Below are 27,717 nucleotides of genomic sequence, written 5' to 3' on the forward strand. Positions count from 1 at the left end.
AAGAGCCTGTAGAGGCATTCTCTGCAGAATCCCTGTGTGGCCACTGCCCCCTACATATGTAGAGCATTTCCAAAGTTAACTGCCTGTAGAAGGATGGATATCAAGCCGTGACTTAAAAGAAAAAATAGTGTTGGACTAGGTTCTGAACCAAATGAGTACTTAGAAATATATCTACATGGATAACATCTTAGGGAAATATTAAACTGTCCCCGGCCAATTTTGTTTTGCCCTCTTCCTATTTCTTCATATAGTCTTCCTCCCCTCTCACATTATATATTTAATGAACTTTCCCAAAATCCTTTTGGAAAGACAACTAAATCACGAATAAAAAGCACTGTTGCATCCAATCTTGTCCAGCCCCTTCCAGCCCAGGTGGGACTTGGCGACATTTCAAAGGTGGGAATGTTTGAGATAGAGTATCATTAGGTAACCCAGGGCGGCCTCAAACTGACAGTCTCCCTGCCTCAGTGTCCCAAGTGCTGTAATTACAGGAGTGTTCAGCCACACCCAGGAAGTACTTAGAAGACAATACCCAGGAAGCATTTAGAGACCAATACCAGAACAGCTGCTGGATGCATGTTTTTTACCTGGCCACCAGGGAATAGATAATAGATTGTTTTAAGTTCATGAGAATTTGGTGAGAAATTCAAATAGATTTGGGCAGAGTGTGGGTAGGAAGAGACTAGAGAGAACTTTCTGGAGCAGAAACTCCAGGGAAAAAGGAGAGCGGGGAAGCTCTGTGTCGCTTGTGTTTGTAGCCGTGTAGCAGGAGAGAAGGTGGGTTTGAAAACAGAGATGGGATTGGGGCTAGAGGAAGGTAAGGGAGGCATGGCCAGGACAGCAGTGGGGAGACACTCAGCTACCTGGTCAATGGCACTGGGAGACATTGCAGAGAGTACAGTTAAGGCATTGAGCTGTTCAATGGGCTGTCTTAAGGCACCAGAAAATATACAACAGACTCCCAGTGGCTCCCAGTGGCTCCCAGTGGCTCCCAGCTGTCTCTGATTTTCCGCTGGGGCTCTCCCCAAAGCCACGGCATCTGGAGAAGACAGACCTTGCAGATTAGAACATAAAAACCCCAGTTATTCTCCAAAAACTTTAGTTTCCTTTTTTGTTTTTTGTTTCTTTTTTTTTGGGGGGGGGGGGTGTTTTTGTGTTAGTTTGAGGTTTGAGACAAGGTCTTTGTGTGTGTGTGTGTGTGTGTGTGTGTGTGTGTATGTATCCTTGACTGTCCTAGAACTCACCATGTAGAGCAGGCTGCCTCACACTCACAGAGATTCACCTGCCCCTGCCTATTCAGTGCTGGGATGAAAGATAGGAGCCACCACACCTGGCAACTTTGATGTTTTTTGACATTATTCTCAGACTTCACCCAGTCTGAGGTCAAGAGAGAACCAAAGGGATCCTGGAGACCACACCAGCCCTAATAGAGATGGGTAAACAGAGCAGGGGTACCCTATGCATCAGCAGCAAAGCTTTACCTGCACCATCCTTCATCACAATTGCTAAAGGATAGAAGTCACCCATTTCATAGCTCTGAAAGGATGACGCATCTAAGGTGACAAAGCGACAAATTCAAACCCAGGTTTGGTTGCTTTGGAAACACAGATCCTTTGTATTGCCTGACTCAGGGCTGCATTTTGTGACCTGCACTTAAGGTGTGTCTGGCTTTACAGGGCTGGAGCAGAGGCCAGGGAGGAAGGGAGAGTGCAGGGGAAAGTGGCCATCTCCAAAAAGACCTGAGACTTGGTGGCTCCACTCACTCAACCTGCCAACAGCCAGAGAGAGAAGGCTGTATGGGTGCTGAGAGGGGCAGCTCCAGTCAGGACGACAGCACAATCATGACAACTGACTTCGTGGATGAATTAAGCAAACATAAGGCAGAGGTTGGCAGTAGGGGACAGAGCTTGAGCAGCTGCAGTCCAGACTTTAGATGGGTTGCTTCAGCTGCCTCACTTGCAAAATGGGAATAATGACACCATGGAGGGTTTTGCTTATTTTTCTGTTGTTTCGTAGGATATTTAGCACTGTTTGTTTGTTTGTTTGTTTGTTTGAGGGATGTTTGTTTGATTTTTTTTTTCAGTCCTAGGACACAGGGCCAGATGAATGAAAGGCAAGCACTCTACCAGTGTTCAGCCCTGCATTCCATATAGGGATTTTGAGGTGATTAAATGACTCATGCCCGCCAGGTGCTGAGCACAATGCTGGCAACCAGAGGAAACACTCAACCCCTTTTAGGTCATTCTTATCATTTTTATCACTATTGTGTATCATTATTGTTATTATTATTAGAAATTGTGGTTCATTTGCATAACGGACACCAGAAAAGACTAGAATGAGTCCTTTCATTCCCAAAGCTGCCCCACAGCAGCTGCAGGGTGACCAGAAGGGTTCATTTTCTACCTGTTTTACCAGGGAAAAGAGAGTGACAGAGACCTACCTGCCTCGCAAAGTTCTCCTAGTGAATCTGGGCCCAGGGGCTCCCCCCTGCGATGAGCCCCACGCACTGACCGGCCCCCTGCAGAGAAGGAGCCCAGAGGTCTGGCTCGGGTCCAGCGGGCGGAGCCCGAGAGCCCTGCGCGGCCGCCTGAAGGAGGGCCGATAAGGACAATCCGCACATCTGCACATCAGTCCGTATGCAGGGAAGACCTCTGACAGCAGGGAGGGTTTCTCCCTAATTCCGTATTCACAGAGGTGCCCCCGTCTTTACCATATTCCTACCATAAAGGAACAAGCCACAAAGCTGAAATCGAAGAAGAATAGGGAAAAAAGGAACTTTTCATTTCAATGCCAGAATCTGCTCTCGGCGTTTATGGGTTAACATTATAAAGGCAGTGCAGTCCATCCTGGGGTTTTCACCTGGAAAGAGGAACAACCAGAGAAACCTTTGTGTTTTTGGTTTTGCTGCACGGGCAACAGGTAGCTAGTTTCCAGAAATAGCTTGTATCCACTCGTCCTGCGTTCCTCTCCCACAGCCCATGGGTCTTCCTGTCCTAACATCAGAGCAGGAATGTCAGCTCCAAGCAGCTTCCATCGCAAGGACACTTCACTGCAAACCTGTGCCTCTGTGGTTTGTCGTTTAAATGGCACTGTGTGGACTTTTTTCTTGGTTACAAATCTTGCCAGAAACATTTCAGGTTGAGGCTAGGAAATGGCATAGAAGAGAAAAGGTGAATTTGAGTTTGGTTATCACTAAGTAAAGAAGACCCTGCTATGCTGTGAAGGACACACAAAACTGTTGGCACCATGTCAAGAGAAGAGAGAGCAAGGGAGAGACATGAGGTACTGAAGCGGGGCCACCCCCTCACCCCACCCCCATTGCTCTGGCGCTGGTGGCTTAAGTGGGAGGAGAAAGCCAGTTCACAGACCTGAAGAGCGGACTGTGGGTATAAAAGGGTGAGGTGCCTCTGGCGCACCAACTCTCCACAGCGCTGGCCCGTTTGAGAGAGCCTGGCTGCTCCTTATCAGGCACTGCCTTCTGCCGTGGGGAAGCCAGCTGGAGGGTAAGGACCATCCTCGTTTCTGTTAATTGCCAGTTAGCTTTTGTGGAGGCGGCCCTCCTTTTCTTCAATCTTGCGCCCTCCCCTTTCTTTTTAAAGACAGAACACAGGTTTGAACTTAGATGTGTCTGACTCCAGATCCTACTTTCTAGTATTGTTGTTGTTGTAATGACTATTATTGTTATTGTTATTATTGTTATCTATTTTAATGATACCAGTTAATGGACTTCCTGCAACATTGCATACATGCATGGATTATGTCTTGGTCCTGCTCCTTCTCTTCTTCTCTCTCTTGCCTTTCTGTCTCCAATTCTGCTCTCTTTTAAATAGTGAAATGTGTCGCTGACTGTTGGAACCGAATATTTGGAGCTCTGGTGGACTGGAAGGCTGTTCACCAAAGCCACAGTCCTCTCCCCAGAAGATTAAAAGTAATGCCTTTGTTATGATTCCTGGAGAGGGTGGAAGCCGCCCTGGGCTGGTGTGGAAGGGAGCTTGCACAGGGTGCCCGCTCTGTATGCTAAAGGGCCCTGACTAATCAAGACGATGAGAAATTTCAGCGGAGTGTGCTCTTGAAAAACTAAGCAAAGCTAGAGATGGCATCTTTGTGACTCACAAGAAAATGTGCGGTACTGGGACCAGCCCTTCCCGGTTATGGGCTTAGGGCCCCTGTGCGTGTGCTGTCCTGCTGAAGGGAGTGTGTGTACTGTGTGCCCATCTGGAACTCCGATCACTCACAAGCGTAGCTGGAGACTTGGTGGCTTCCTGCAGCACTCTGTCCCTACACAGTTCAAGGCTCCCAGGAGCGGTGTCTGCTGGCCGGGGAAGTGTTTGAATCGGCAGGCAGGATTACCTGACAGCAGTTCTTTGTTTCTGATTATAGCTCTACAGAGAACTGAGCAGTTTTACCCTTGTGATCAAAAAGAACCTAAAATAAAGATTAGACAAAGTAGCAAATAAATGTCAGCGCAGAAAGTCTTTTTATTGTGACAGAACACGAAAACCTTTCAAGAAACACAGATCTAACTCTTGGTATTATTTAAAGCGATACTGAATGGAAATTTGAGGACTTTCTGGTCTCTCCAATTGTACCAATCACTAATACACACTACAATACAATGAGTTTCATTGTGCGCAAGAAAATAGAGAAGGCAATTGAAGTGAGACCTTCACATTTGCCTCAAACTAAAATACTGAGCGCTGCCCGTTTCACTGTGATCTGGGCTCTGAGCCACACTTTCCAGACCCTGCTAGGAGGCTTACCGTGTACAACTTCCAGAATATTCTCGGATGCTCACTTGTAGCCACATCAGTGATGCCTGGGAGAGGCTGGCTTTGAGGAACCTCTGGCATTGTTTTTAACAGGTAGTAATTGATCCCAGAGAGGGCACAGAGGCCTTTCTTTCTTGTTCAACCCCATTCTCCAGAGTTACTTCAGGGTGACAGTGAACTCAGGCTGCTGTACCCTGCCACCTACTTCAGACCCTGCCATGCAGAAGCTGCTGTTGTCATTTGTTGGCTTCACTAGGATCCGGTGACACTGACTTGCCTGGCCCCAACTGAGAAGACAGAGAACACAGGGTTTACAGCTTGTGTGGCTGTGCCCACCCCTGGCACCACAGAGCCCCACTTTTCTATGACATGAAAGTTTCAACCCTGTGGTCTAAAGCCCACCTCATTCATATATCTGTCTATTTCTGTCTCTAAGAAAATAGTGATTCTGAGCTTGTGGCAGTGGATCTGCGGGTGACTGATGTGTAAGGAGGAAGGTGGAGAAGGGGCAAGCAGTAGGCGCTTGTCCTGAAGGACCATGACCCCTCCCCTTGTGTCCCTTGTGTTTTTCCCTTTCCTTTTGCTTTCATTCCTTTTTCCTCGCCTTTAGCACAGTATAAGATTCTTGCCTTGAGACTGCTGTTGTTCTTTCTTACCAACCCAAACCGCTCATACTGCAAACACCAGGGATGTCAGTTTGGTTTACCACCAGCCAGATGGCTTACCATGAGTACACACATACGTGCAAACACACATGTACATACACACACTTTTTCCTATAAGGTATGTCAGAAATATTTTCCGCAACTGTGGGTTCTTTAAGTCGCTTTGGGTAAAGTTTTCAGGTTTCAGACCAACTCAGTAGAAGAATGCGAAAATAAAATAAGTGAAAGAGGAAGAGAAAAATACCACACATAGAATATTCTAGAACTTCTGAATTAATAACTATTTTTGAATGCAATGGAAAGAAAGGGAGAGGGGGGAGGGAAGGATAATGAGAGGGAAAGGAGGGAAGAATGAGGAAATTATTAAAATCTGACACTTGTTAAATTTAAGAATTGTTTCTTGTTAGCAGACTGACAGTCAATATTTAGCAATTATTACTCAGATGTAAGAAAAATGGCCTTTGTCAGTATTCCAGAATGAGCTTTGGCTGGGTGTGGAGAGTGTCTCTTGTATATTACTGCAGGAAGTGAAACCCAGGAGCTCCCTTTTCTCCTGTTTCACAAGAAACAAGGCTGAGATACTGTTTGTCTGGAAGCTGGTCCCCAACACAGTACACAACAGCTTGCCCAAGCTCTTCAGAACCTTAAGCTGTCCTCCCTCTCCGCAGCAGATTTCAGATGGGTCTCCTCCTGCCAGTCAAACACAGAGCAGTGCCCCTACTTTCCTCTGTGCTCTTTTCAGCATGGTTTGCCACCATTTCTTAAGAAAAGAAAAATAGCTTGATCTCTATAGCCAGTGCGTCCTCTTTCCTTCCTCCCACTGCAAGCTCTGTGATGAAGGGGCCCTCTGCTTTAGGGACCCAGGACAGAAAACATCTTCCCTTAGCAGTCTGCCTTTTCCTGGGCTCCCCAGAGCCAGGACACATCCTGCTGATTCACATCTCTTTGCCCTTTGTCATGTATGGAGAAAAAGGAAGGATGAATGGACAGTCATTGATTGGTGGCACTGATGACGCCCATCACGGTCCCCTTTGGATAGATCCTTTTGGAAATAAAGCCGGTGAGGCAGCGCCAGGAGGCTTCAGACGGCTAAGCTTGGCCCTGGCGCACAGGTGGCAAGAACAGGTAGGCTCCCTTCCAGCACCTTGTTCCTTGGGGTACCTGAGAGCCTGTTCCCAGCTTGGTGTCTTTTCTGAGCAGAGGGCATGGGTGGTGAGCAAGCTCTGCTGAGCATGGTGCTTTAGCATGAGCTACTCCCAGAGGCTTAGAGGCTGGACCACTGAGCTAGGGCAATTACACAGCCTTAGAGAAATGAGGAAAGCACAATCGGGAACCTTAAGATTCTCCTGCTTCTCTTAGGTTAAGGCTTCCTCTGTTGTCCTCTCCTCTCCATGGAAACACATGGCATCAGCTAGAAGGGTCATCTCCTGGATGCTGCATCCAAGTTCCTAAAAGAGACACAAATTTTCTAGCATGATAACATTCTAGAGTAAACTAGATTTAAACTACTGACTTCTCCTAACCAGCTCTCAGGCTGGAGTTCTCGAATAGGTGTAGGGGATTCCAGGAGCTACAGAAAGATCAGCAGCTCAGAATAAATGGACCCTGAGGCCTCTGGGATGTAGCCACTGTCTGCTCAGTCTCTGTGGTGTGGGATAGTGGGGAACAATGTTACCACCCCTCCCCCCAAATCTCAACACAAGAACATTGGAAACATGGTTCTAGGTTGAGCTGTAGATTTGGACAAAGGTAATTTAGTCTTAACTTGGGGTGGTTCCAAAGGGACACAGGCCATTCAGGTTCCCAGTCATGTCTGGCCAGTCATACTATCAGGTTTCGAATCTCTAGGGTGGCGTGGTATTCGAAACTCTCTAAAATAAATACAGGCTGGAAGTTTTGAGAGCATGCACTTGTGTATTCTGGAGTCAAAATCTGTGATGGAAACTGCCACTTTCAGGGCTCGGCACATTCGGTTACAGCAACTCAGGACAATGGTCCTTTGAGCTTCTTGTTATGTTCTAGACTCAAGCCTGTCCTCTTCGTTAACTTGGCATGTCTTTGCAAATGGATCTCTGTCACTGAGGAAGGGGCTAACTGTACATATTTGCATATGCAGTTACGAGATCTGAAGAGGGAAAAGTCAGAAATAAGTGATAGCCATTGCTTGGATTATAAAATAAAAGTTTTATTTATTTTTATTATTCATTTATTTATATTTATTCTTAGGAAATAAAAATTTTTCATACACCAGGTTAGTTAAACAGATTTGTGAATTTTAAGTACGAAGGAAAGCAAACTGAGTTATTTGGGCTTGGTTTAGGTTCCATGCCTCCAGAAAAAAATTCCCAACACAAAGATTCACTGAAAGACTTGCAAATATTGGTGTCAGATAGAATGTTGCCAAGATAGAATGACCTTGGTCTGGAATGTATTGTAGAAATAGCTCCAACTTTATGAGATGATTAATGGTATACCATGGCTTAAAAACCGGAATGATAGCCAGGCGTGGTTGCACATACCTGTAATCCCAGCACTTGGGCAGCAGAGGCAGGAGGATCATAGCAAGTTCAAGGTCAGCCTATGCTATAGTGAGAAGTAAAATTGTTGTATAGTAATAAATCAGTAATAAAACATTGATTGCTCTACTAGGGTTAACATAAGTCAAAACTAGAGTCCAGGTGTTTTTAGAAGACATAGTTTTATTAGCCGTTAATAGCTAGCTTTTGGATGTGGTAAATAGAGCAATGATGGGACCAGAAGCAGCCAGAATTTAAGGAGAACTCAAGTCCATGGCCTTGCTGTGAGGAGAGATGAGCTGGCTTATCCATGCAGCTTTGGGCATTTCATGACAGTCTCTGCTGAAGCCTTCTAAGGCTGATGATGGAGCTGCCCTCTTCCTACTCACCTTTCTATGCTCTGAGCCTTTTCATTCAACCAGGGTGACTCGGCTGTTGTCTTTATCCCAGTGTCTACCTCTAGCAGTACGTCTTTGGGAGCCCTGGCATCTGTGGTTGGCACCATGAAACATACCTTCGTGTTGTGTTGAAGTGTACCAAATTCAGGGGTGTTAGTTCCCTCCTGTTACACACTTACCATGAGAGTTAGCCAGCCCCGTAGTCAACATGCATTATCGTTATAGTGTTTGAATTCTGACACGACATTCCGGCTATAGTTAAACCCTGTGCAGTCTTGCACTGTGCAAGACTTGCATCACACTCTGGCTTCTCACAGCACTGTCCATTTCCAGCTTTCTCACTTACAAAGGTCAGAGGTCGTGAACCACAGGTTAAGAAACACTGACACTGTTCTACACCTTTGTGGTGTATCTTTCTTGCTTTTTTTTTTATCCATTTACATGATAGTTTCCAAATTACAGAGTATCTGAGGCAACTGTATGACATAAGAATGAATTCAAGCAATCTTGTTCTTGGAGACCAGGACCCAGGGATTCTTAGGCTGTCAACACACACAGACTTTTAAAAATCTCTTCGTTTTCAAAGAAATCTTAAATAAAATCAGTAGTTTGGATGTGTTTTGTTTTGTTTCAATGTTGGTGTTTTGCTTCTCTAAGGCAGAATCTCATGTAACCCAGGTTGTGCTTGAACTATGTTGCTTAGAATGGCCTTGAACTTCTGATCCTCCTGCTTTCAACTCTTAAGGGCTAGCATTAGAGGTATTTGCCACCACTCCTGCTTACAACTACTATTTTGTAAAAAAAGAAAAAATATAAACTTTAAGGTTACTTATTTTAGCTTTTTCTTTTTTATTTGACTTGTTATGTTGATGTTAACTGTTTTTCTTCCTTCTTAACACTGAGTTCTTTGAGTGCATGTATTTGTCAAACTAGAAACTGAGCCTTATGAGGGTATAGACAGGAAACTTCTTGTGGTAGCATTAAAGACATCGAAGACAAAGGTTGTGTGGTGCTTGGGTTTGGATAATGAGTTCCTTAGTGATACTCCAGGAGGAGTGACTGCATTCACAGACCCATGACACTCATAGTCTATAACAGTGGTTCTCAATATGTGAGTCATGACCACTTTGGATGTCAAACAACCCTTTCACAGGGATCACCTAAGACCATCAGAAAACACAGATATCTACATTATGATTCACAACAGTAGCAAAATTACAGTTATGAAGCAGCAACAAAATAAATTTATGGGTTGGAAGTCAACACAACACGAGGAGCTATGTCAGAGGGTCACAGAATTAGAAGGGTTGAGAACCATTGGTCCAGGTGGTTGCTTCACTGGTCATGGTGGCTGCTATGGCAACTATAGCCGCCTAAGCTAGCCAACCACAGAGTTCTGGTTCAGGACGCTTACAAACCCTGTCCTTCCCTCAAGGATCCAGAAGAAGAGTTGACCATGGAAGACAGTCCCACCATGGTTAAAGTAGACCGGGGTGAAAACGAGATTTCATCATGTCGGGGGAGAAGGTGTGGCTTCCGAGTATTTGGCTGTGTCACCGGTGATATGAAAGAGTTTGCCAGCTGGCTTAAAGGTATGTAAACATCCATTCCTTGAAGAGTTAGGGGAAGCAGCTTTGAGGAGGGTCTTTGTGTTTCTACCTAAGCATTTAGCTCTATTCCCCAGGCCTCACTTTTTAATTTTCTGTTTTGCATCTTCTGTCTTGCAAGCCTCTTCACACCTTTTTCATGGAAATACTAGGCTGGGGCAGGACCCTTTCATATAAAATGAAAGGAGAATCTCAGTACTTAACAAAGGAAGTTTGACTGCTGATAAGTCATTCCTTTGGCTTGTCTGTACCTCTGAGCATGGTAAACAGGTGCATGAGCCGTTTCCTGAAGCTTGGATCCCAGTAGGGGCAGTGTAGACTTACTAAACAAACTAAGGGGTCAAAGGAAGGCTTCAAAACACATTCAAAAGTTTCACCCCCTACGTCACCGGGGCGTACTCTGCAGTTATTCCATCTCTTCTTTAACTCTGCTCACCTCTTCTCTGCAGACAAGCCTGTGGTTCTGCAGTTTGTGGACTGGATTCTTCGCGGCATATCCCAGGTGGTGTTCGTGAGCAACCCCATCAGTGGAATCCTGATTCTGGTGGGACTTCTGGTCCAGAACCCGTGGTGGGCTCTCTGTGGCTCTGTAGGAACTGTGGTCTCCACTCTGACCGCCCTCTTGCTTAGCCAAGACAGGTAGGCAAGCCCTCACATGCCAGCCTTCACTCTTTCTGAGACACTAGCTGGGCAGCGGCCATGGGCAGCCATGATAAAGCCACACCCTCCCAGGCAAAAACAACCTTTATTCCACAAAGCCCTCTATTTGCCTTTAGTCAGAGGCCAGAGAATCACGGATAGTCTCTTATTCTTCTCATCTGATAGGGAGCCAGTCTGGGTCCTGCCCGCTGTGTATGGAAACCAGAGCTCCTGTATCACCAGGAGGGAAACTACTGGAGTCTCCATTAGTGATAGAATTGTTTATTACAACATTAAGCGAAACGCTTCTGGGTTCTTGGAAAGACTTAGAGGCTTAGCAACCTCCTTTATATCCTGCGTTCATCTTTAGTTTAGCATGCTATCTCCTTTCATAGGCAATGCAAAAGCCAGCACAGCTCCTGGGCTGATGAGAAGCCACCTCATAGGATTAGCCCCTCATTGGTTTTGATGCTATGAAGCATGATTATGGGCTAGGTGTGCAGTTCAGTGGTAGAGCACGTGTCTGGCATGTACAAGGGCCTGTATTTCATCCCTGGTATGGGGCTCCTCATTTTCTTGGTAATTAGTATTTAGACGACAAGTCATCTTTTAAAAATATTTGCGTGTGTTACTGCTCAACTTTTGTTTACTTTTTCATAGTTCTAAAAAGAAAGAAAAGGAAAGAAATATAAAAATTACAATTCCAGCTAAGTGACCAGTTCTTCCTGCGACTGGAATTGTGGCATCCATCTCTTGACTTGTAGATCTTGCCATTCATTAGCCACTGACAAACAGTATTGGGGGAGGGGCAGTCTACAGAGCCCTCCACAGTCGTCATGTGTAACTTCAATTTCTGGGGGATTGCTGAAGAAAGACAAAGGGCTTTGATCCTAGAGTCCAACCTCTGATGTCCTCAGTCCAGTGAGTAGATATGACAGCAGCTCATTGGCTGAACCTGTGCCTTGGTACACAGTCAGATAAAAAGCCGAAAACCCTCACACCAGCTGCAGCGAGCTCACTGGCTGCAGCCCCTTCCCTCAGGGCCTGCGTTTGACCTAACCATCTCATGTCACCACCCTTACCTCACAGGTCCCCACTGTCAGTGCCTGTAAGGGTCAGGCTAGGAGCTAACTCTGTCATTCTTCATGACACCATCTATGGCCAAATGGGGAGCTTGCCAGACTAGGGGATTCTTCTACAGAATCCCCTGTGTTCCCATTGCTCTCCTAGGTTTCTAGTTCCGGTATAGTTCCTGACATAGATTCTAATACAGCCAGGGTAGAAGCTGACATATAAGAGGCTTTGGGAGTGAAGCTAAATGCCAAGGACAAGGTGGGTGCATTGGTCAGGGTTCTCTAGAAAAAAAAACGAGGAGACAGGCTGACTACCATCACAGAGGGGTTTCGAACAAGTGGACCTGAGTGTGCACGTAATTAAATAGGTGCCTGGCCAAGTCAGAGTCTTCATTTTCCTCTGCAATAACTGGAGATGTACGTTAGAGAGAGCAGAGTAGAACCATAAGAACGTGGAAATGTACCCTAAGTTGAAGTTGGCTGTTTCTGAAGACACTGAATAGATTTGCCTTCCAGGAATTGTATGTCTCTCACTGAGGAATCAGAGGTAACACTGTTTCAAACACCGAAAGCCCTGTTCCAGTCAAATCCTTAATGATTCTAAAGAAAGAATTTTCTCAGCGGAGGCTGAACTAAGAGTAGATTACCTTGCACAGGCCCCTCTCCCTCGCCAGATGCCATCCTTCCTGTGGCTGGTGACATTCCTTGGAGAGAGCTGTTCCGTGAACACATTTCAGAGCTTTATCTATGTATATTTCACTGTGCAATTTAGTTGTATCTGTGTGGTTCCTGAAAGGCCTAGAGACACATGCCCAGGTATGCTTGCATCCTAAAGGGAATCTAGAAGTTACAGCTGTTGTTTGTGCTCGCTCCTAAGTCTGTCCACCCAGGCAACGTTTGTGCTGTCCCTCCTGCCTGCAGGTCAGCGATAGCCGCTGGGCTCCAGGGCTACAATGCCACGCTGGTGGGAATACTCATGGCTGTCTTCTCAGACAAGGGCGACTATTTCTGGTGGCTGATATTCCCTGTTTCGGCTATGTCTATGACTTGGTAAGTTCTAGCTGGTTCTCAAGGTGCCTGTGGAGCGTGGGGGGGACGAGGAGCCAGCGTTTAATGAGCACACCTTTGCAAGGTGAAGACTGTTCTCTGAGTCAATGGCAGCTGTGTAACACCGTGAATGTGTCCTTGAACTTCACGCTTTAAAATAGTTAAGTGGGCCGGCAAGTTGGTTTGCCAGATAGAGACACCAGTGTTATCCAGGAACCCACGTGGTAGGAGAAAACTGACCCCCAGGTTTTCCTCTGACCTCCATGCGTGCCCCTCTACATCGGCCACACACGCATGCTCAGCCACACAAGCACAAACTAGACGGAAAATGAAATGAACATGGTTAAATGGTGCCAGCTGTGGCGGCATCTATAATCCCTGCATTTTGGAGGCTAAGTGAAGAGGAGTGCTGTAAGCATGAGGCCAGCCTGGGCTTCTAGGCTGATCTGTCTACAGAGACAAAACAACAACATAATAACAAATGGCAATTTTTATGTTATGTGTCTTTTACCACAAATTAAAAAAAAATTAGTTAAAGGAATTAGAACTAGGTTCTGCCTTACAGAAACTAAAGCAACTGCCTTAAGAGGTCTGGATTTCCTTACAGCCAGTTATTTGTCCTTATGTCAAAGTCCGCTGCGTGTCCCCTTCATCCAGGGGGATGAAGCACGCTTAGCACACACAACTGCTCTGGGCTGTTGCCTAAATGTTGTGTTTTTTAAATCTGCCTAGGTGGTTCTAAAGTATAGCTGAGTCTGTCCCCCACCCCCACCCCATCAGTGGAATCGCCTTAAAGGAGCTGCCCACCTCCTTATTATTTTTTTTCCTAAATTTAATCCCATCGCTTCAAAACCTGGTTTGTCTTTCCATATCATATCATAAGTATAAAGTACTAACATGCTCACAAAGGAACGTGAGCCCACCACAGGCACCGCCTGCAGGAGGACCCCACTCTGCTTGCACCCGTGTGTGTACTGAGGCCCTGCCCATAGAACCGTCCTCCCCCAGGCAGTTGGGAGCCGCTCTGAATGGGGCAGGGACACTCCCCAACTAGAGGGTCTGTTCTGATCTTACAATGAGGCTTCTCCATTGGGTCAACAAGCAAGAGTGACACAGGGTCCAGGAAACTGTCTGCACCATCCAAAGCAAGCCTAAGTTTGCACACCAAGGGATGAGGAAGTGGTAGTGTCTGGGCTCACAAGCCAATGGCTCAAAGACACTTTATAAGACCCTTTTTTCCAAGCTCGTACCACCTGAATCCTTAGTTCTTTTCTTCTCCAAAACAGATACATTTATAGAAGACAGGCAGAGTGATGTCCCCCAGATTCAGGACGGTGGTGTGACAGTGGTGGGGAGGAAGGAGATTGCTCGGCATTAACTATGTGGATAAGATTTCACCTTATTAAGAGCTCCAAACCTATTTTTTTAAACCGTGATTATAACTCACTCTGAGCCACCTCATGGTTTTTTGGTTTTTGTTTTCAAAAACCAACTAAGAGTTGATTTTGCGGTGTGGTTTAGAGTTGTCTCTGTGATGGGATTAAAACAGTTCTCCCCCTCCCCCCTCCCCCATTCCCCCCTGCGCCTCACCCACCCCACACCTCCCCTCCCTTGCCCTGCCCCCCCCCCCCCCCCGCACCACTGTGGAAGGTTGGCTAGCACAATTTCAGAGCACGTTAGCAACTGCAACAGATTCTCCATCCCCGAGGAGAGGCCTCGGGAGGGGGCTCAGCTGGCTGCTGATTCTTGTTTTCTGGTTTTGTTCCTTTAGCCCGGTTTTCTCAAGTGCGTTGAGCTCCGTGCTCAGCAAGTGGGACCTGCCTGTCTTCACTCTCCCCTTCAACATGGCATTGTCACTGTACCTCTCAGCCACAGGACATTACAATACATTCTTTCCAAGTAAACTCTTCACACCTGTCACCTCCGTGCCCAATATCACGTGGTCTGAGCTCAGCGCCCTGGAGGTAAGACACTAACTTTTTTCCCCCCTAAAACTCTGCAAAGACAGTTCCAGAGGACAGCTCATTGGAAGTCAGACATGGTGGGAAGCTCAGCCCTAGTTTGGGTGGGTGAGACTACTCTCGAGGCAGCCGATCACTCGGGGGTTAGTGCGTTCAGGATCCGGATGTTGTAGTTTCGGGGCTGGGTAGTGTTCTGCCTTCTTACAGAATACAAACAGTAGTTCAGGGTTCTCGGGGTATGGTAGGGCCTGGAAACCTGTATCAACAAACTCCTCCAAACTGTGCTGGAGGACAGAGCGAGCGATCTGCAGGGTCACATGGTGTGGACATGGTGCATCTCCTTTCAGATAGGCTCAGAGAGAGTTGGGCTCTCCCAAGCCTCTCCCAAATTGAATTCCAGCTCTTCCCAATGATTTTTTAGAGGAATTTTGCAGGTTTCTTGGTTTCATGTGTGTGTGGTGGGGGGGGGGGGGTGTCTACAGAATGCAGTAGAGACTGGAACATGTCTACCACCGAGCTGCAGCTCAGCCCCTTGCTTAAGAAGATACTTGAAATCAAAGAAGACAAAAGAGGCTTTGCTGGGGTTATTTTTGTTTTTTGTTTGTTTGTTTGTTTGTTTATGTGCAAAAGATTGACTCTTCAACTGTCAGGTTAGGTGTGCCCTTTTGCCAGTCTTTCTACTGAATGAGAAAAAGTCTACAAAGCCTTTGCTTTAGCTTTGGCCCAGAAAGCAAATGGGAGCGGGAACCAGCTCAAAATAAAAGACAACCAAAAAAGTAACATTTGAAAATTGTATCACTCTCTAGGACTACATTGTTTCATATGAGAGCCAGTAACCCCGTATAGTTATTTCAATTTAAATGCAAATTCACAACTCAGTTTCTCAACTTCACCAGCCAGTACTCAGTAGCAGACACTAGTACCTGCTGTAGCTCAGATACGGACTATCATGATGAAGGTTTTGAACGTCAGCTGACCCCTTTGCTTCCTGAACTTGTTTATATGCTAGCTCACTCAACTTACCCACTCCTCGCCCTACTTCCTACCCCACCCCTGGCCACCCAAGAGATGCTTGGAATACTAAGTTCAAAGATATAGAGCCTTCTCCGTCCTTACCTGTGTAAAGTTCCCAGTCTAGAAGAGATGGGAAATGACTACACATAGACAAGACTGGATACAGGAAGCATTCAGAGCCCATGTCAAGGTGGACTGGGTCTCACCATGGTCCAGTGCCCTGAACACGGGCCAAGCCAGTGTTTGGACGCCCAACCTGGGACTTGTCCTGCCAATCGGCATCCTTACTTCTAGCTAGGTCCTTGTCAAAAGATACATGAAAGGTTAGAGAGGCCATGATCTCTCAGGAAACGTTTTGCTCAAAGGGGGAAGCCATGTGTGAATGTTTGTCATCTTGTCCCAACTAAAAGTTTTACTATATGGAAATATTACTTGTTTGAGCCAAATCCTGTGCCTTCCTGAGAACTGTCACTCTCTAAACACTTTAGTTAGATTTGGGCTTCTGTCAGAAAACGGAACTGTAAAGTTTGTGTTTTCATGTTTTGAGATCTGACAAATGTTAATAACTAAAATAAGTTAAAGGTATTTTTGCTAAATGATACATGTTTTGCTAAATGATACACGTTCTGCTTACTATCAGAAGGACAAAAGTGGTCCTGATTCATCAAGTTGGCTATAATTGTTTCTAATCTTATTCAGTTCACTGGCCTTTTAGTCTGGGCAGGCAACTCAATTGCAATAGCATTTCTACAGCCCGTGGAAGGGCACTGAGTGACTGCCAGCACTGATGGAGAACAGGAAGCAACTGAAGCGTGACCTGTGTCCCTGCCACCCTAGGGAAGATCAGTAGGTCCTCAGAGTCAGACCTAGGGAGAAAACACTGGAAGCCCCGCACTGCTCAAGTACCAGAGCTGGTGGGAAAGCTATTGAGTGCAAGAGGTTTGGAGGAGCCTTGCTCAGCATTCACCTGTTAATTAATAAAGCGTTGGCTCTGATCTTGAAGGATAAAATATGCTAATTCTAAAATTTCTAAACTTCACCTTGTATAAGGTCAGTGTCCTGTGGACTGCCTGTCTGTTGTTTGAGTGGCTACAATTTTGTACTTTCCATTATAGCTGTTGAAGTCCCTTCCTGTGGGAGTTGGTCAGATATATGGCTGTGATAACCCGTGGACGGGAGGCATCTTCCTGTGTGCCATCCTGCTCTCCTCCCCACTCATGTGCCTGCACGCTGCTATTGGATCCTTGCTGGGTGTCATCGCAGGTGAGCATAAGACTTTCGACCCAACACAAGCATCATCCAGGTCTCAGGCAGCTTCTGTACTACAGAGCTTTCTGGAGATCTCTGAGCAAGGGGAGCTCTCGGGATGTTTCCCCTGACCTCACAACTCATTGCAGAGTATCCTGCCTGTAGTCCCAAGCTCTGACCACTCTTGTTTTCATATAACAGGACTCAGTCTTGCAGCTCCATTTAAAGACATCTACGTTGGCCTCTGGGGTTTCAACAGTTCTCTGGCCTGCATTGCGATTGGGGGCATGTTCATGGCGCTCACCTGGCAGACCCACCTCCTGGCTCTTGCTTGTGGTGAGTACCCTACAAATGGCGTTGAAGATGGGGTCCCTAGGAGGACTCTGCCAAAATCAGGGGCAAGCAGGAAATGATTGCATAAAAACTGTAAATGGATCCTAGAGGAATTCAAGCTGCGATTGGAGTTTGGGTTTACTGCTAGCTAACTGTGTGAGCAGGCCAAGTGCTGCTCCTCCGCTGGGAGAATTAAAGTCGTCTTTGCCTGTTTCATTGGTTATTGTGAAGGAAGAGCCTGGAGTCCCAGTGGCTGTTCCATTTGATATACGTTTGGGGGCATAGATCCCTGACCTGTACTGTGCATTTCTGTGCTTGTTGTTAACCACCCCCCCCAAAAAAAACTAAAAAGAAATAAGCTAAATATAAAGCTATGCTGCTTGATGAACCACATGGGATTCCATAACGTCCTTTGAGAGTCACTTTAATTTGCTGTTTTCAAACCTGAACATGCACCGGAATCACCTGGAAAATTGTTGAAAACACAGATCTCCCCCTCAGCCTCTGATACAGAGGTAGAGGTAGAGGGAGAAGCTTGCATCTCTCTGGCAGGGAGGCATGCAGAACCAATTTGTTAACGGGTCATGAAAACCAGGAGACCCCACCTGCTGAGCTGACCCTAGCACCCTCAGATCCAGCCTTCTTGTTGAACTTGGGTTAGGGACGTGTTGAAACACCTTAAGTCCAAGAAGATTAAATCCAGACCTAGAAGCCATATCTGCCACTGTGCCCCACCCTGGGCTGCTTTCTGCCTGTAGCTTTCCAGCCCTAGGTTGGCTCCTTAAAGTAAGGTCAGCCACAAGGGCTTTGGACTTGAAAAGCTGGTGGGTTCCCCAAGCTGATGGTGAGGGACAGACATTCCCCCACAGCCTCTGTCATCCCTAGTTTAATGGATATAAACACATTAAAGATCGTTCTAGAAGGAGTGACAGACACCCTTGGGGACAAAAAGGTAAGGGAACACTGGACTGTAGAGAACTTACTTTTAGCCTGATGTAATATATGTCTAAAGCCATTTTATCGCCAGGCGGTTCAACATCAGCTATCTAACAAGTTGTCGACCGGTAGACCATGCAGTGGGCAGGACTGGAGTGGGGGAGGTGAGCCACGTCTAAGGGTCTGTAGGTACTGTGCCGTCTAGGGGTTATGCCGTGGTGAGGCTAGCAGATCTCAGGCTGTGGGGTGCTACTGAGGTGTCATTGTTGTCTCTGTCTGAAGTGACTCAGCTGAGCTCTGTCAATATGTGTTACTCTACTTTGTGTATTCCCAAGTTCAGGGCAAAGCAGACAGATGGGGAGATTCTGAAGCGTAATTGGGATCAGATCTCTCACCCTCCCAGGCCCCGGCTTTATCCTAAGATTGCTTTCACACGTCTATTAGGAACGCATACTTGATGTTCCTGAGTATGTAGTAGCAACAAATTCATGGAGTGAATTTAGATTTTCATCATGTACCCTAGGGAGACAAAGGGTGAGAGGCTTTGCTTCCCTATGATTCTCGAGCAGAGAGCACAGGAGTGGAAAGTAGGAGCGGGGTGATTTAGGAGGGATCCTGAGGGAGGCTCTAAAGGTTTGTACTACAACCAGGAAAAAAAAAATCCATAGTACAGGATCTGTTGATGGGTATAGTTAGGATTATCAGGATGGGCTGCCCAGAGAAGGTGGCTAGTCTGCGAGCCCTAGCACAGGAGAGGAGTCCATTTGGTAACAGAGATGGTACCAGTTGGTGTGGGGCCAGCATTAAGCAGAAAGCATTTTGATCATATGAAAAGTAGATTTGGTCTATCAGGTTATTGAAAAGGATGACACCTAAGACCTTTGCAAGCGTTTCCCCCAAAGGTGAATGTTTTCATTACTATTTTATTGTAGTAATAGGACAGTTTCATTGTTCAGTCTGAACAAAGTACAAAGAGGTATAAGGTAGAGAGCAAAAGACTATCTTCCTGCCTCAGGCAGCTTTGTAACCTCCTTCTATGTGTGTGATGACATGGGCCTACTCACATTATCCTTGACAATCTTTCTGTTTAAGACTTTAACCTAACTGCGGTTGCAAGATTTTCATAATCACAGATTCTGGGGATGTGTTCCAATAGGGAACCATTTTCTGCCTGTCATGCTTACTTTGCCTTGGCTACAACTTCGGAAGGTGAGGCAGCAGGGCCATAAGTTCTACTACACAGTAAGACCTTGACTCAAGGAAGACAAACAAACAAACAAACAAACAGCAAAACCCAATCGTGACTTGGTTGCCAGTTTACCTGGAACTTAATTCCAACAGAGTTCTTAACCTTTCTGGGTCTAGATTTCCCCATTTAAAAAGAGGTGTTTCAGTGCCCCATAGAATTTGTCTAGGATTAAACAGTGTGCACATAATCACATGAAACTTGGGTGCTATCCAGCACTTGTTCACCGCATTTAAGGGTACGGACAACTTCTTTTCTCCTGGTGGCTTTATATAACTTATTAAGAATTATTTACTATTCCCTCTCAGTGTCTTTATCCAATACCTTTATCTTCTCTCCAAGTATAAACAATAGATACCTCAGCCTGTGTCGACCTCCAGTGGGAGGCCCACACCCAGCAACCATTGGAACCAATTTGCTACTATATAGGATTTTCACTTTAGATCTATGTAAACAGGCACTTTCATACTTCCTTGTTAAGTAACTGCCGCCTTTGGTGACACGTGTGTTCACCCCTGCCCTGCAGCTCACATTGCCCGTCATAGTGCTTCCTCTTCAGAGACAGTTTTGTTGGGGGCCTCTAAGACCCTGCATGACTAAGGACAGCTTCAGCTCATGTCTCCCTGGTTTATGTGTTCATGCCACTGTCTGAAAACAAAGCTAGATTTAAGGATTTTTTCCCCTCTCCCAAACCATCATTAAGTCTTCTAAAAAGAACCCAATTCTTATTAAAGGGTAATTTTACTTTTCTCTCTGGACATTTAGAATTTTATCTTTGCATATGAGTTATTTTTCTGGTGCCTGTCTAGATGGGAGGGTTCCCCATTAAATCCTTTCGGTGTGAGCACTCCTGTCTTTCTTTAATTCGGAGATTTTGTTTGTTTTTAATTTGTCAAATATTCTCTCCAAATATTCCTTTCCTTGTGGGTTAGTTCTATGTAAGCTTTTCCATGGCTGTGGACTTTTTCTTATTATTTTCTCCTCTTCATCCCTTCGCAAGCTTCATCTGTAGTGTTTGCTCCATTTGTGTCTATCCTCCCTGGCATTTGCTCTCCTTGAATGTCCCCTTTCTTTGCTCTGAGAGCTTGTTTTCCATGGTATTCCAGCTGTTTTAGCTGCAGTTCTCAATGGGGGTTGGAGACCATGGCTCTGCCTCTCAGGATGCAGGCCTCTGCTGGTTGAGGTAATAGGGAAGCTTTAGATATGACAAGCTTGCCATGCCGAGAGGTAGTTACAGGGCTTCTAGTTTGGAGCCCTTAAAAACCCTGCTCCGTTGAACGCTTTTGGTATAACTATCCAAATGTGCATTATACTAATATTTCTAAAAACAAAATTGGTGATTTGAAGGGAATGGCAGTTCTAATGTCCACAGATGTTGAGCTCCTCCCCAGAGAGACTTAGCAGGTCCTTCTGAGGCGGACACTATGAGAGCGTCAAGTCCATCCCCACTGTGTCCCAGCAGACGTTTTAATAGCCACACATGAACTCTTGAGACAGACTGCCAGCCCCTCTTGCAACGCAAGCCTTTCACGTAAAATGCCATCACAAGTTTCAGCTCGCCCATGTTGCCCTGCCACTACCAAACAAAAGCCCAAGCTTGTCTGCCAAGGCAAATAAATAGCAGAGACCGACTACAGAACTGTTCTTTTCTTCAGTCCATATGTCTCTCCCTGGAAAAGGACCTGGGAACCTGGAATGGCATCTGACAGGGCTGCCCGCCTTACCTGTAGATCAGGAGCTGCCCAGCCAAGAACTAGCCTTGTCTCTTACCTACAGAAGCTAGAAACCTGTTTTGGTGCCACTTACCAATACTTCATTACTATGGTAGGACTCTCCCATGACAGTACCCTGACAGGGGAATTGTCCATGAAACCCAGGGTCTCGTTGAGGTGTAAGGGCCTTTTCTAATGCAGTCAGGGAATCGCCCCCGTGCAGATGTGCAGAATGTGAAAGCTTCAGTGGTATGAGCCAGTCCCAGCCCTGCACTGCAAGTCTTAACGGATGGGCAGCCTGCCATGTATTATTAGTCTGACTCTCACTGTAAAGAACAGAGCAACTTGGACTCAGATTATCCCAAAGCATATAACAGAATAAAACTTACAAGTGCCGGAAGCACGCCTTAGAAATATGTTGGGTCTTTGAAAGAGATAAGAGACAATAATGTCTGGTGTGCTCAGAAGAGATAAAGAGACAGTACTCAATAGAGCAGGCTAGAATGCTGCACAGAATCCCAGGGGATAGATGTTGGATGAGAGAGTTAGATCTTGAGAATGAATGAAATTGATGAAAGCAAAGAAGAAAATTCCTCCCACCCAAGCCATGAGCACCCTTCTTCTCAGAGTAGTATTCTGGCACCCTGCCAAGAAGGAAGGGTTCACAGCTGCCCTGGGTGGATGTAAAATTTCACTTGAGATTTCATTGTCTGCCTCCTTAAAGCAGACCTTCGAGTTCTGAATAACCAAAAAGGGGGGAGGGGGAGGACCCTGAGTTCGTTCATTATACGGTGAAGAGCTGGAATTGAAAGCAGAACTGTTTCTGCAGACTAACCCTCATTAGCAGGAGAAACTAAGCCGAGAGAGAACCCGCTGCACTGTTTAAGGACCGAGGTGCCAGGCACAAAATACGGATGAAAGGACAGTCGTTAGTCAATGAGGATGAGGGAGACCTCTCATCATTTCTGCCATACCTGTAAGACAGCACGTGTGATGGTAGATGACTGACTGTCTAACTCTGTGGACATTACAGGAAAGTCACTGAGCCTGGCAAACCTGAGGACGTTCCCCACCCCCTGCCTCCTCCTCAGCTAGGACAGAGAAACTGATGATGTCATTAGCTGGTTGAGCCCTTTGCTCCTGTTGCTTTACATGTAGAAGACACCTGCATGGTCAAAATGTGCCATTTGCACTGTTGTTTTTTTTCTCCAAGTAAATAGAAATATCAGATGTTTAGTAATTATGATTATTAATTTAAAATACCATTAAAAAGACATGCCCAATTTAGTACATGAAAGGCATTATTCAAGAAAGTCCCAGGGCTGTGTTCTGCTTCTGCCATGCTCCAAACAACGTGTCCCCTTCATATTTTACATTCCACAGTTTTTGTAGGTATGAATTCAAACCATTAATGTGAAGATTGTAGACGCAGTGAGATGGTAGAGAACTCACGCTGTCTCATCTAAATTCAGTCACGTGTACAGAGAACAGCATGGCAGTGCATTTGCTGTGGAAAGCCTTTCCCTAAAGTATTACTACAACAATGGCGGGAGGAATCACACCACAAGACTACTTTTACTGAACACTTACTGTGTGCTGATATATGTTACTTCCTGGTCCTGTTACTTCTGTTGTTCAAATGAGGAGACAGAGTGTAGGGGTGAGGCCAGTGAGTTCTGCAAGAGTGGGCCGTCATCTGAATTCGGAGCTTCTGAGTCTAAATTCACATGTATACCTAGGAAACTGGGGTGGGCTGGCAAGTAGAACCCAGAAGTGTGCATACCGTTTAGGATGCTGATGAAAAGTACATCTACCAAATAGTGTTCTTTCCTCTTTCCGTAGCCCTGTTCACTGCCTACTTCGGAGCCTGTATGACACACATCATGGCTGTGGTGAGTCTTCTTTGGTTGTATTTCGTTCTCAGCCTGACTTGTAGGTGAAAGTCCAGGGATGCCCACCTGAGCAGCACCTGGTAACAGGGTCTATGACCATGATCGCCATCGCTCTGCCATGTGCTGGCTCTCAGCTGCTTCTACCTTCCAACATCACAGCAAACTCTAGTCCAAGCTGCAATCACCAGGCTTGTTACAAATGTCAGATTGCTCAGTTTCAGTTTAAAGAATAACTTTAACAATAGCTTTATCAATAACTAGATACCATATTATCACATTCGTGGTCCAACTGTGGTGTCAAGACATTAACTTTGGAATATAGTTTACTTATTAAGAAAATCACACCCATGAAGTAGTTGAGAAATCAGAAAAGAGTAGACAAGGATAACTGACTAAAGAAGCAGGTATTATTTAAAATCCTGCCAATTTTTTTATATCTCTAGTCTTCAATGCATTCTTACCCACTCATCAATGAAGCTTTTCAGACCTAGGTTCTACTTGTGTTATTTTTAGGAAAATCTTTGCTCGTTAGCTCTACCCTACCAGGCTTTCTCTCCAGTCCAGGCTGGCCTTAAACCCACTGTGGCACTGTCTTCCACCCTGTGATCTACCCTCGCCCCACCTCCCAGAAGCCAAATATACCCTACCTAGACTGGGCCCCTTTACTTCCTAATGCCTGAATCTTGATCTCCTCCTCTCCTGTCAGGTAGTGTGGAACTCAGACAATGTTGAGGTGTTCATGGTTGCTTTGTGGGTCCCAGTAGTGTCTGACTCTCTCAGCAGTTCACAGAGGTTTTATCTGAGAAGGTCTCTATGGAGATGCAGCATCTTTGTGGTGGGAACTCAAGATTCTATTGTAGGTCAGAAAAATGAAGGTCAAGGTCCATGACCACGATCACCCCTGCTCCTTCGTATGCTGATCTCAGCTACTCTCACCCTCTGACAAAGCAAACTCTAGTCCAAACTGTGGTCACCAGACTTGTTATGAGAACATTATGGAGTCCTTCACACCCCAACAAAGAAATTCAAACGCATCATCAGTCTGTGAACTGACTGATTCTACCACTGAGTTAGCTAGGGAGACTGGGAAACTTCAGGTCCGGAGGCCCCATCTCTTGATTTGAAGATAAAGAAGCTCATGCAGGAAGATTGGGCATTTTAGCTCTTCAGATTGCCTAGGTGATTCTGATGTTCAGTCAGGTTTTGGTACCCTTCTCCCATCACACTCATGAGACCCATACAAAAGGCTAAAGCTAACTAACGCAGAACTACGTGAGTTGCTATGGCAGCACTGAAGCATGTCACCTACCCTCTAAAATGTATTTAGAGGAGAAAATAGAAAGAAATAAAATAAGTAGGGTTCAATACTGGGGAGAAGCCAGGCTCAGAAAGGTCACTCTGACTGGCCAATCAGAGAAGCCCTTTGTGGGTGTGATCAGGGGATCTTAGCAATTTACTGTCACCCTGTATGCCCAGTGTCATCCTGGCATGTCATATATAGAAGTCTAAATACATGAAAAAACTGGACAGACATACAAAGGAGACAAAACTGACCACTGTAAAAGACAAGTGAAAATGGTAGATCGTAGACATGATTCTGTGAGCCCAAGCAGAACCCAGAGCAATGCCCTCACCAACTCATCCCCTGGGGTGAAAGTTCAGGTGGCCACTCCCTTTCAGGTGGAATCTCAAAAGAATGTGCAACTTGTCTCTTCTTTCCAGGTCCAACTGCCAGCTTGTACTTGGTCTTTCTGTTTGGCCACGCTACTGTTTCTCTTGCTGACCACGAAAAATCCCAGTATCTACCGGATGCCCCTCAGCAAAGTCACATACGCTGAAGAGAACCGCATCTTCTACCTACAAAACAAGAAAAGGATGGTCGAAAGCCCCCTGTAAAACAGCCTCACCGTACAGCCGTGGTCATGGGTCGTTTCTATGTGCAGCTCCAGTTGGCTTCCGGGCTCTCACCAACTGCTTTTCTTTGAAGGGAACAACTTTAATGCTATCAGTGACACATTTTTTTGCATGCTTTGTGGTGTTTGTTTGTTTGTTTGTTTTGACTGTGTACCGTCAAGCATGTGAGAGTCATGGCCAGGCAATGATCTCTAGAATGGAATTTAAATTCCGCTGTGTGTTGGGGAGTAGCACTAAGATTGTAATATATTTATAAAGTCAAAATGTTCCAAGAGAAAGAAGAAACGGAAGCAGAATAATTACTGTTATTTAAAGCTACCTTTGATGTCAGTATTAAAAATTAAGCTTTGTAAACCATGTAAGCCTTACGGAATTCACAGGCACCAAAACAGAGGAGCCCAGAGTTCTAGGATAAGCAGTTTGCTTTCAGAATCAGTGCAAGTCATCATAGCAACTGTGGCCAACATTGCAGCTGGGGCAGGTTGACCTCAGGGCAGGTCCCCAGCTCACCAGAAGCATGGTGGCATTTTCTTAATGAGGATGGTTAGATCTTTTCCAAGCGACAGAGCTGTGGGAAGGACTTTGCTGGTCAAAATAGTTTTGTATTGCCACTCATGAAATTTAAAAAATTCAGGTAGAGTTTATTTATTCTTATAAAAAAAAGTATTTTTTCACTGATTTAAGTTTGCAGGTAGCCAGTTCCTAGACATTAAATTTAAATGTATATGTGTGAAACACTTAGCATAGTTGCTTTCGCTTTAATTATTGTATTATTTTTTACTTTTTAGTTTTGGGGGAGTACTTGACATAAGGCCTTGCAATGTAGCCCGAGCTAGCCTAGAACTCAGCATCTGTATTTCCACTTCCTAAGTATACTGGGACTGTATACTGGGTTTTTAAGTGCTTCAAATATATGGCAACTTTATTAACCTCAAGAGCCTTTTAAATCCACAATTGTAATGAATTGAGGGTATCTTCTAAACTCTGGCAGTCAAGTCACATTCACAGTCTTCAAGAGTTTTAAATTTCTTTTAAAAAAAAAGACATTATTTTCTGCACACCAATATTCTGTCTAGGAAACTGGGAATTGGGAACTGAAAGAAATACCGGTAGGGAATACCCCAGGTTTTGTTTTTTGTTTTGTTTTGTTGGGTTTCTTTGTTTTGTTTTGTTATTTAAAAGTTGTGGTTTCTCTAAAAATTCGATGCCCAAAAATGCTGAAGAGGGCAGCAGAAGGCTGTGCTCACTGCCTGCCACCCATCCAGTGAAATTTAATTATTTGGAGGTTGGAAAGTGAACATTTTAAATCTTACTTTTTTTTTTTTCCTGTTGAGTATGTTGTTCGCTTGGGAGACTGAGGCAGGAGGACAACTTTAAGAGCAGCCTGGGCTACACTCAATGTCCCTATCTCAGAACAAAAGAACAAATAAAAGAAACAATTTCCCCTCTGTTGATAGTCAGTGTTAACCAGGAGCTCCAGGGCTGGGGAGGCAGAGGCAGGAGGATCTCTGAGTATGAGGCCAGAATCATCTACAGAGTGAGTTCCAGGACAGCCAGGACCACATAGAGAAACCCTGTCTGGAAAATCAAAAGCAGAAGATAGTCAGTGCTGAGAAGACAATACCAGCTTGCTAAAGTTGGGCAAGAGGGAAGTCTATACAAACACCTGAGGCAGCCAGCCACGCTCCCTCATCTCAGGAAAACAAAATGAGAATTATGACCATTTTAAATCTTGTGACCGAAGCTCTTCGAAGTCATGGATTTGTAACTACCATGGATTCCTGAGTTGTCCTATAAAAACTCTGAATTTTCAGTGTTTGCACTTAAATTTTTCCATTTGGAATTTGTGAAATAAGTACTGGGGGCAGCAAGAAGTGTGCAAAGACCGCCCCCTCCCCAGAGGTGAAGAAGCTGAACCCTAGCAGAGCAGACCCTAGCAGAGCATCTACAGCGTAGCTCAGCCCACTCCAGCAGCAGCACTGAGCTCACCTAAGGCAGCCTCGTCTCTGATCTGCAAATGGGAACAAGCTAAAACCTTCTGTATCATCTTACTTATATAATATCAATGTCTTCAAGGTATTTTTGTTACTAAGTATTATCCTAAAGTTAAGTGAAAACGCTTAGGGTTCATTTGTACTGTTTTTTGTTTTGTTTTGTTTTGTTTTGTTTTTTGCTACTGTCTGTGTAACAGGTTCCTGTGTAAACATATGAATAAATTATATTAACATCTCAGTTCAGTCTCATGTGTCTTTACAGTTATTAATGTGATTGTATCTAAACACTCACATACATAAGTATGTGTCACATATATTTCCGAGTTAGAACTATACCTGGCTTGACAAGGAAAAGGAAATATTCTAAAGCCAGAGACATGTGTGCCTCCCCCCTCCCCCCACCCCCTTGGCTAGCAATCTATGGGCTCCAAAGGATTAAAATTTTCCTTTCCCAGTATCATGCTGGGGAAGGGAAAGGGTGAGCCTGGTGCCAGACAGAGGAGGAGCTGGCTTCCCCGGCAGAAACTTCAGTAATCACGTCGCATTAGGCCACGTTGCAGGACAGACTGATGCCCAGACGATGACACGTAGAACCATACCTGGCCAGGAGTGCTTGGTTCTGTGTACTTCTTACGCTCTCTTTACACCTCAACCTCATGTCAGGTCCCTCAGATGGACTTGGAGGCCATTGGACCTCGTTCTTCCTCTTCCCTGTGTGGCCACTTTAAACAGGTCTCCTTGCACCGCCTTCCA

At 45.4% G+C, this 27,717-nt stretch overlaps 1 protein-coding gene across 3 annotated transcripts; it reads left to right on the plus strand.

Annotated features, from left to right (window-relative positions):
* Positions 1-3,345: 3,345 nt before the first annotated feature.
* Positions 3,346-27,197, plus strand: Slc14a1 (solute carrier family 14 member 1 (Kidd blood group)). 3 transcript variants are annotated; one of them, XM_060377008.1, is made up of 10 exons: positions 3,355-3,503; positions 6,402-6,559; positions 9,784-9,940; positions 10,405-10,594; positions 12,589-12,717; positions 14,486-14,678; positions 16,805-16,952; positions 17,139-17,273; positions 23,007-23,056; positions 24,779-27,197. In XM_060377008.1, the coding sequence occupies exons 2-10, from the start codon at positions 6,413-6,415 to the stop codon at positions 24,950-24,952; spliced, it is 1,323 nt and encodes a 440-aa protein (XP_060232991.1). In that variant the 5' UTR covers positions 3,355-3,503; positions 6,402-6,412; the 3' UTR covers positions 24,953-27,197. The 3 variants fall into 3 exon arrangements, with proteins under 3 accessions (XP_021501161.1, XP_060232991.1, XP_060232992.1); XM_060377009.1 differs by having other exon boundaries at positions 3,361-3,503; positions 6,474-6,559; XM_021645486.2 differs by lacking the exon at positions 6,402-6,559 and having other exon boundaries at positions 3,346-3,503.
* Positions 27,198-27,717: the final 520 nt, after the last annotated feature.

Source organism: Meriones unguiculatus, chromosome 2 (genome assembly GCF_030254825.1).
Source record: "Meriones unguiculatus strain TT.TT164.6M chromosome 2, Bangor_MerUng_6.1, whole genome shotgun sequence".
Lineage (NCBI taxonomy): Eukaryota > Metazoa > Chordata > Mammalia > Rodentia > Muridae > Meriones > Meriones unguiculatus.

Coding starts and splice junctions, on each gene's coding strand:
- Slc14a1 (XM_060377008.1), top strand. CDS start 6,413: ATGAATGGACAGTCATTGATTGGTGGCACTGATGACGCCCATCACGGT. Junction 16,953..17,138: donor CTTGCTGGGTGTCATCGCAG/GTGAGCATAAGA, acceptor TTCATATAACAG/GACTCAGTCTTGCAGCTCCA. Junction 17,274..23,006: donor CCTCCTGGCTCTTGCTTGTG/GTGAGTACCCTA, acceptor CTCTTTCCGTAG/CCCTGTTCACTGCCTACTTC.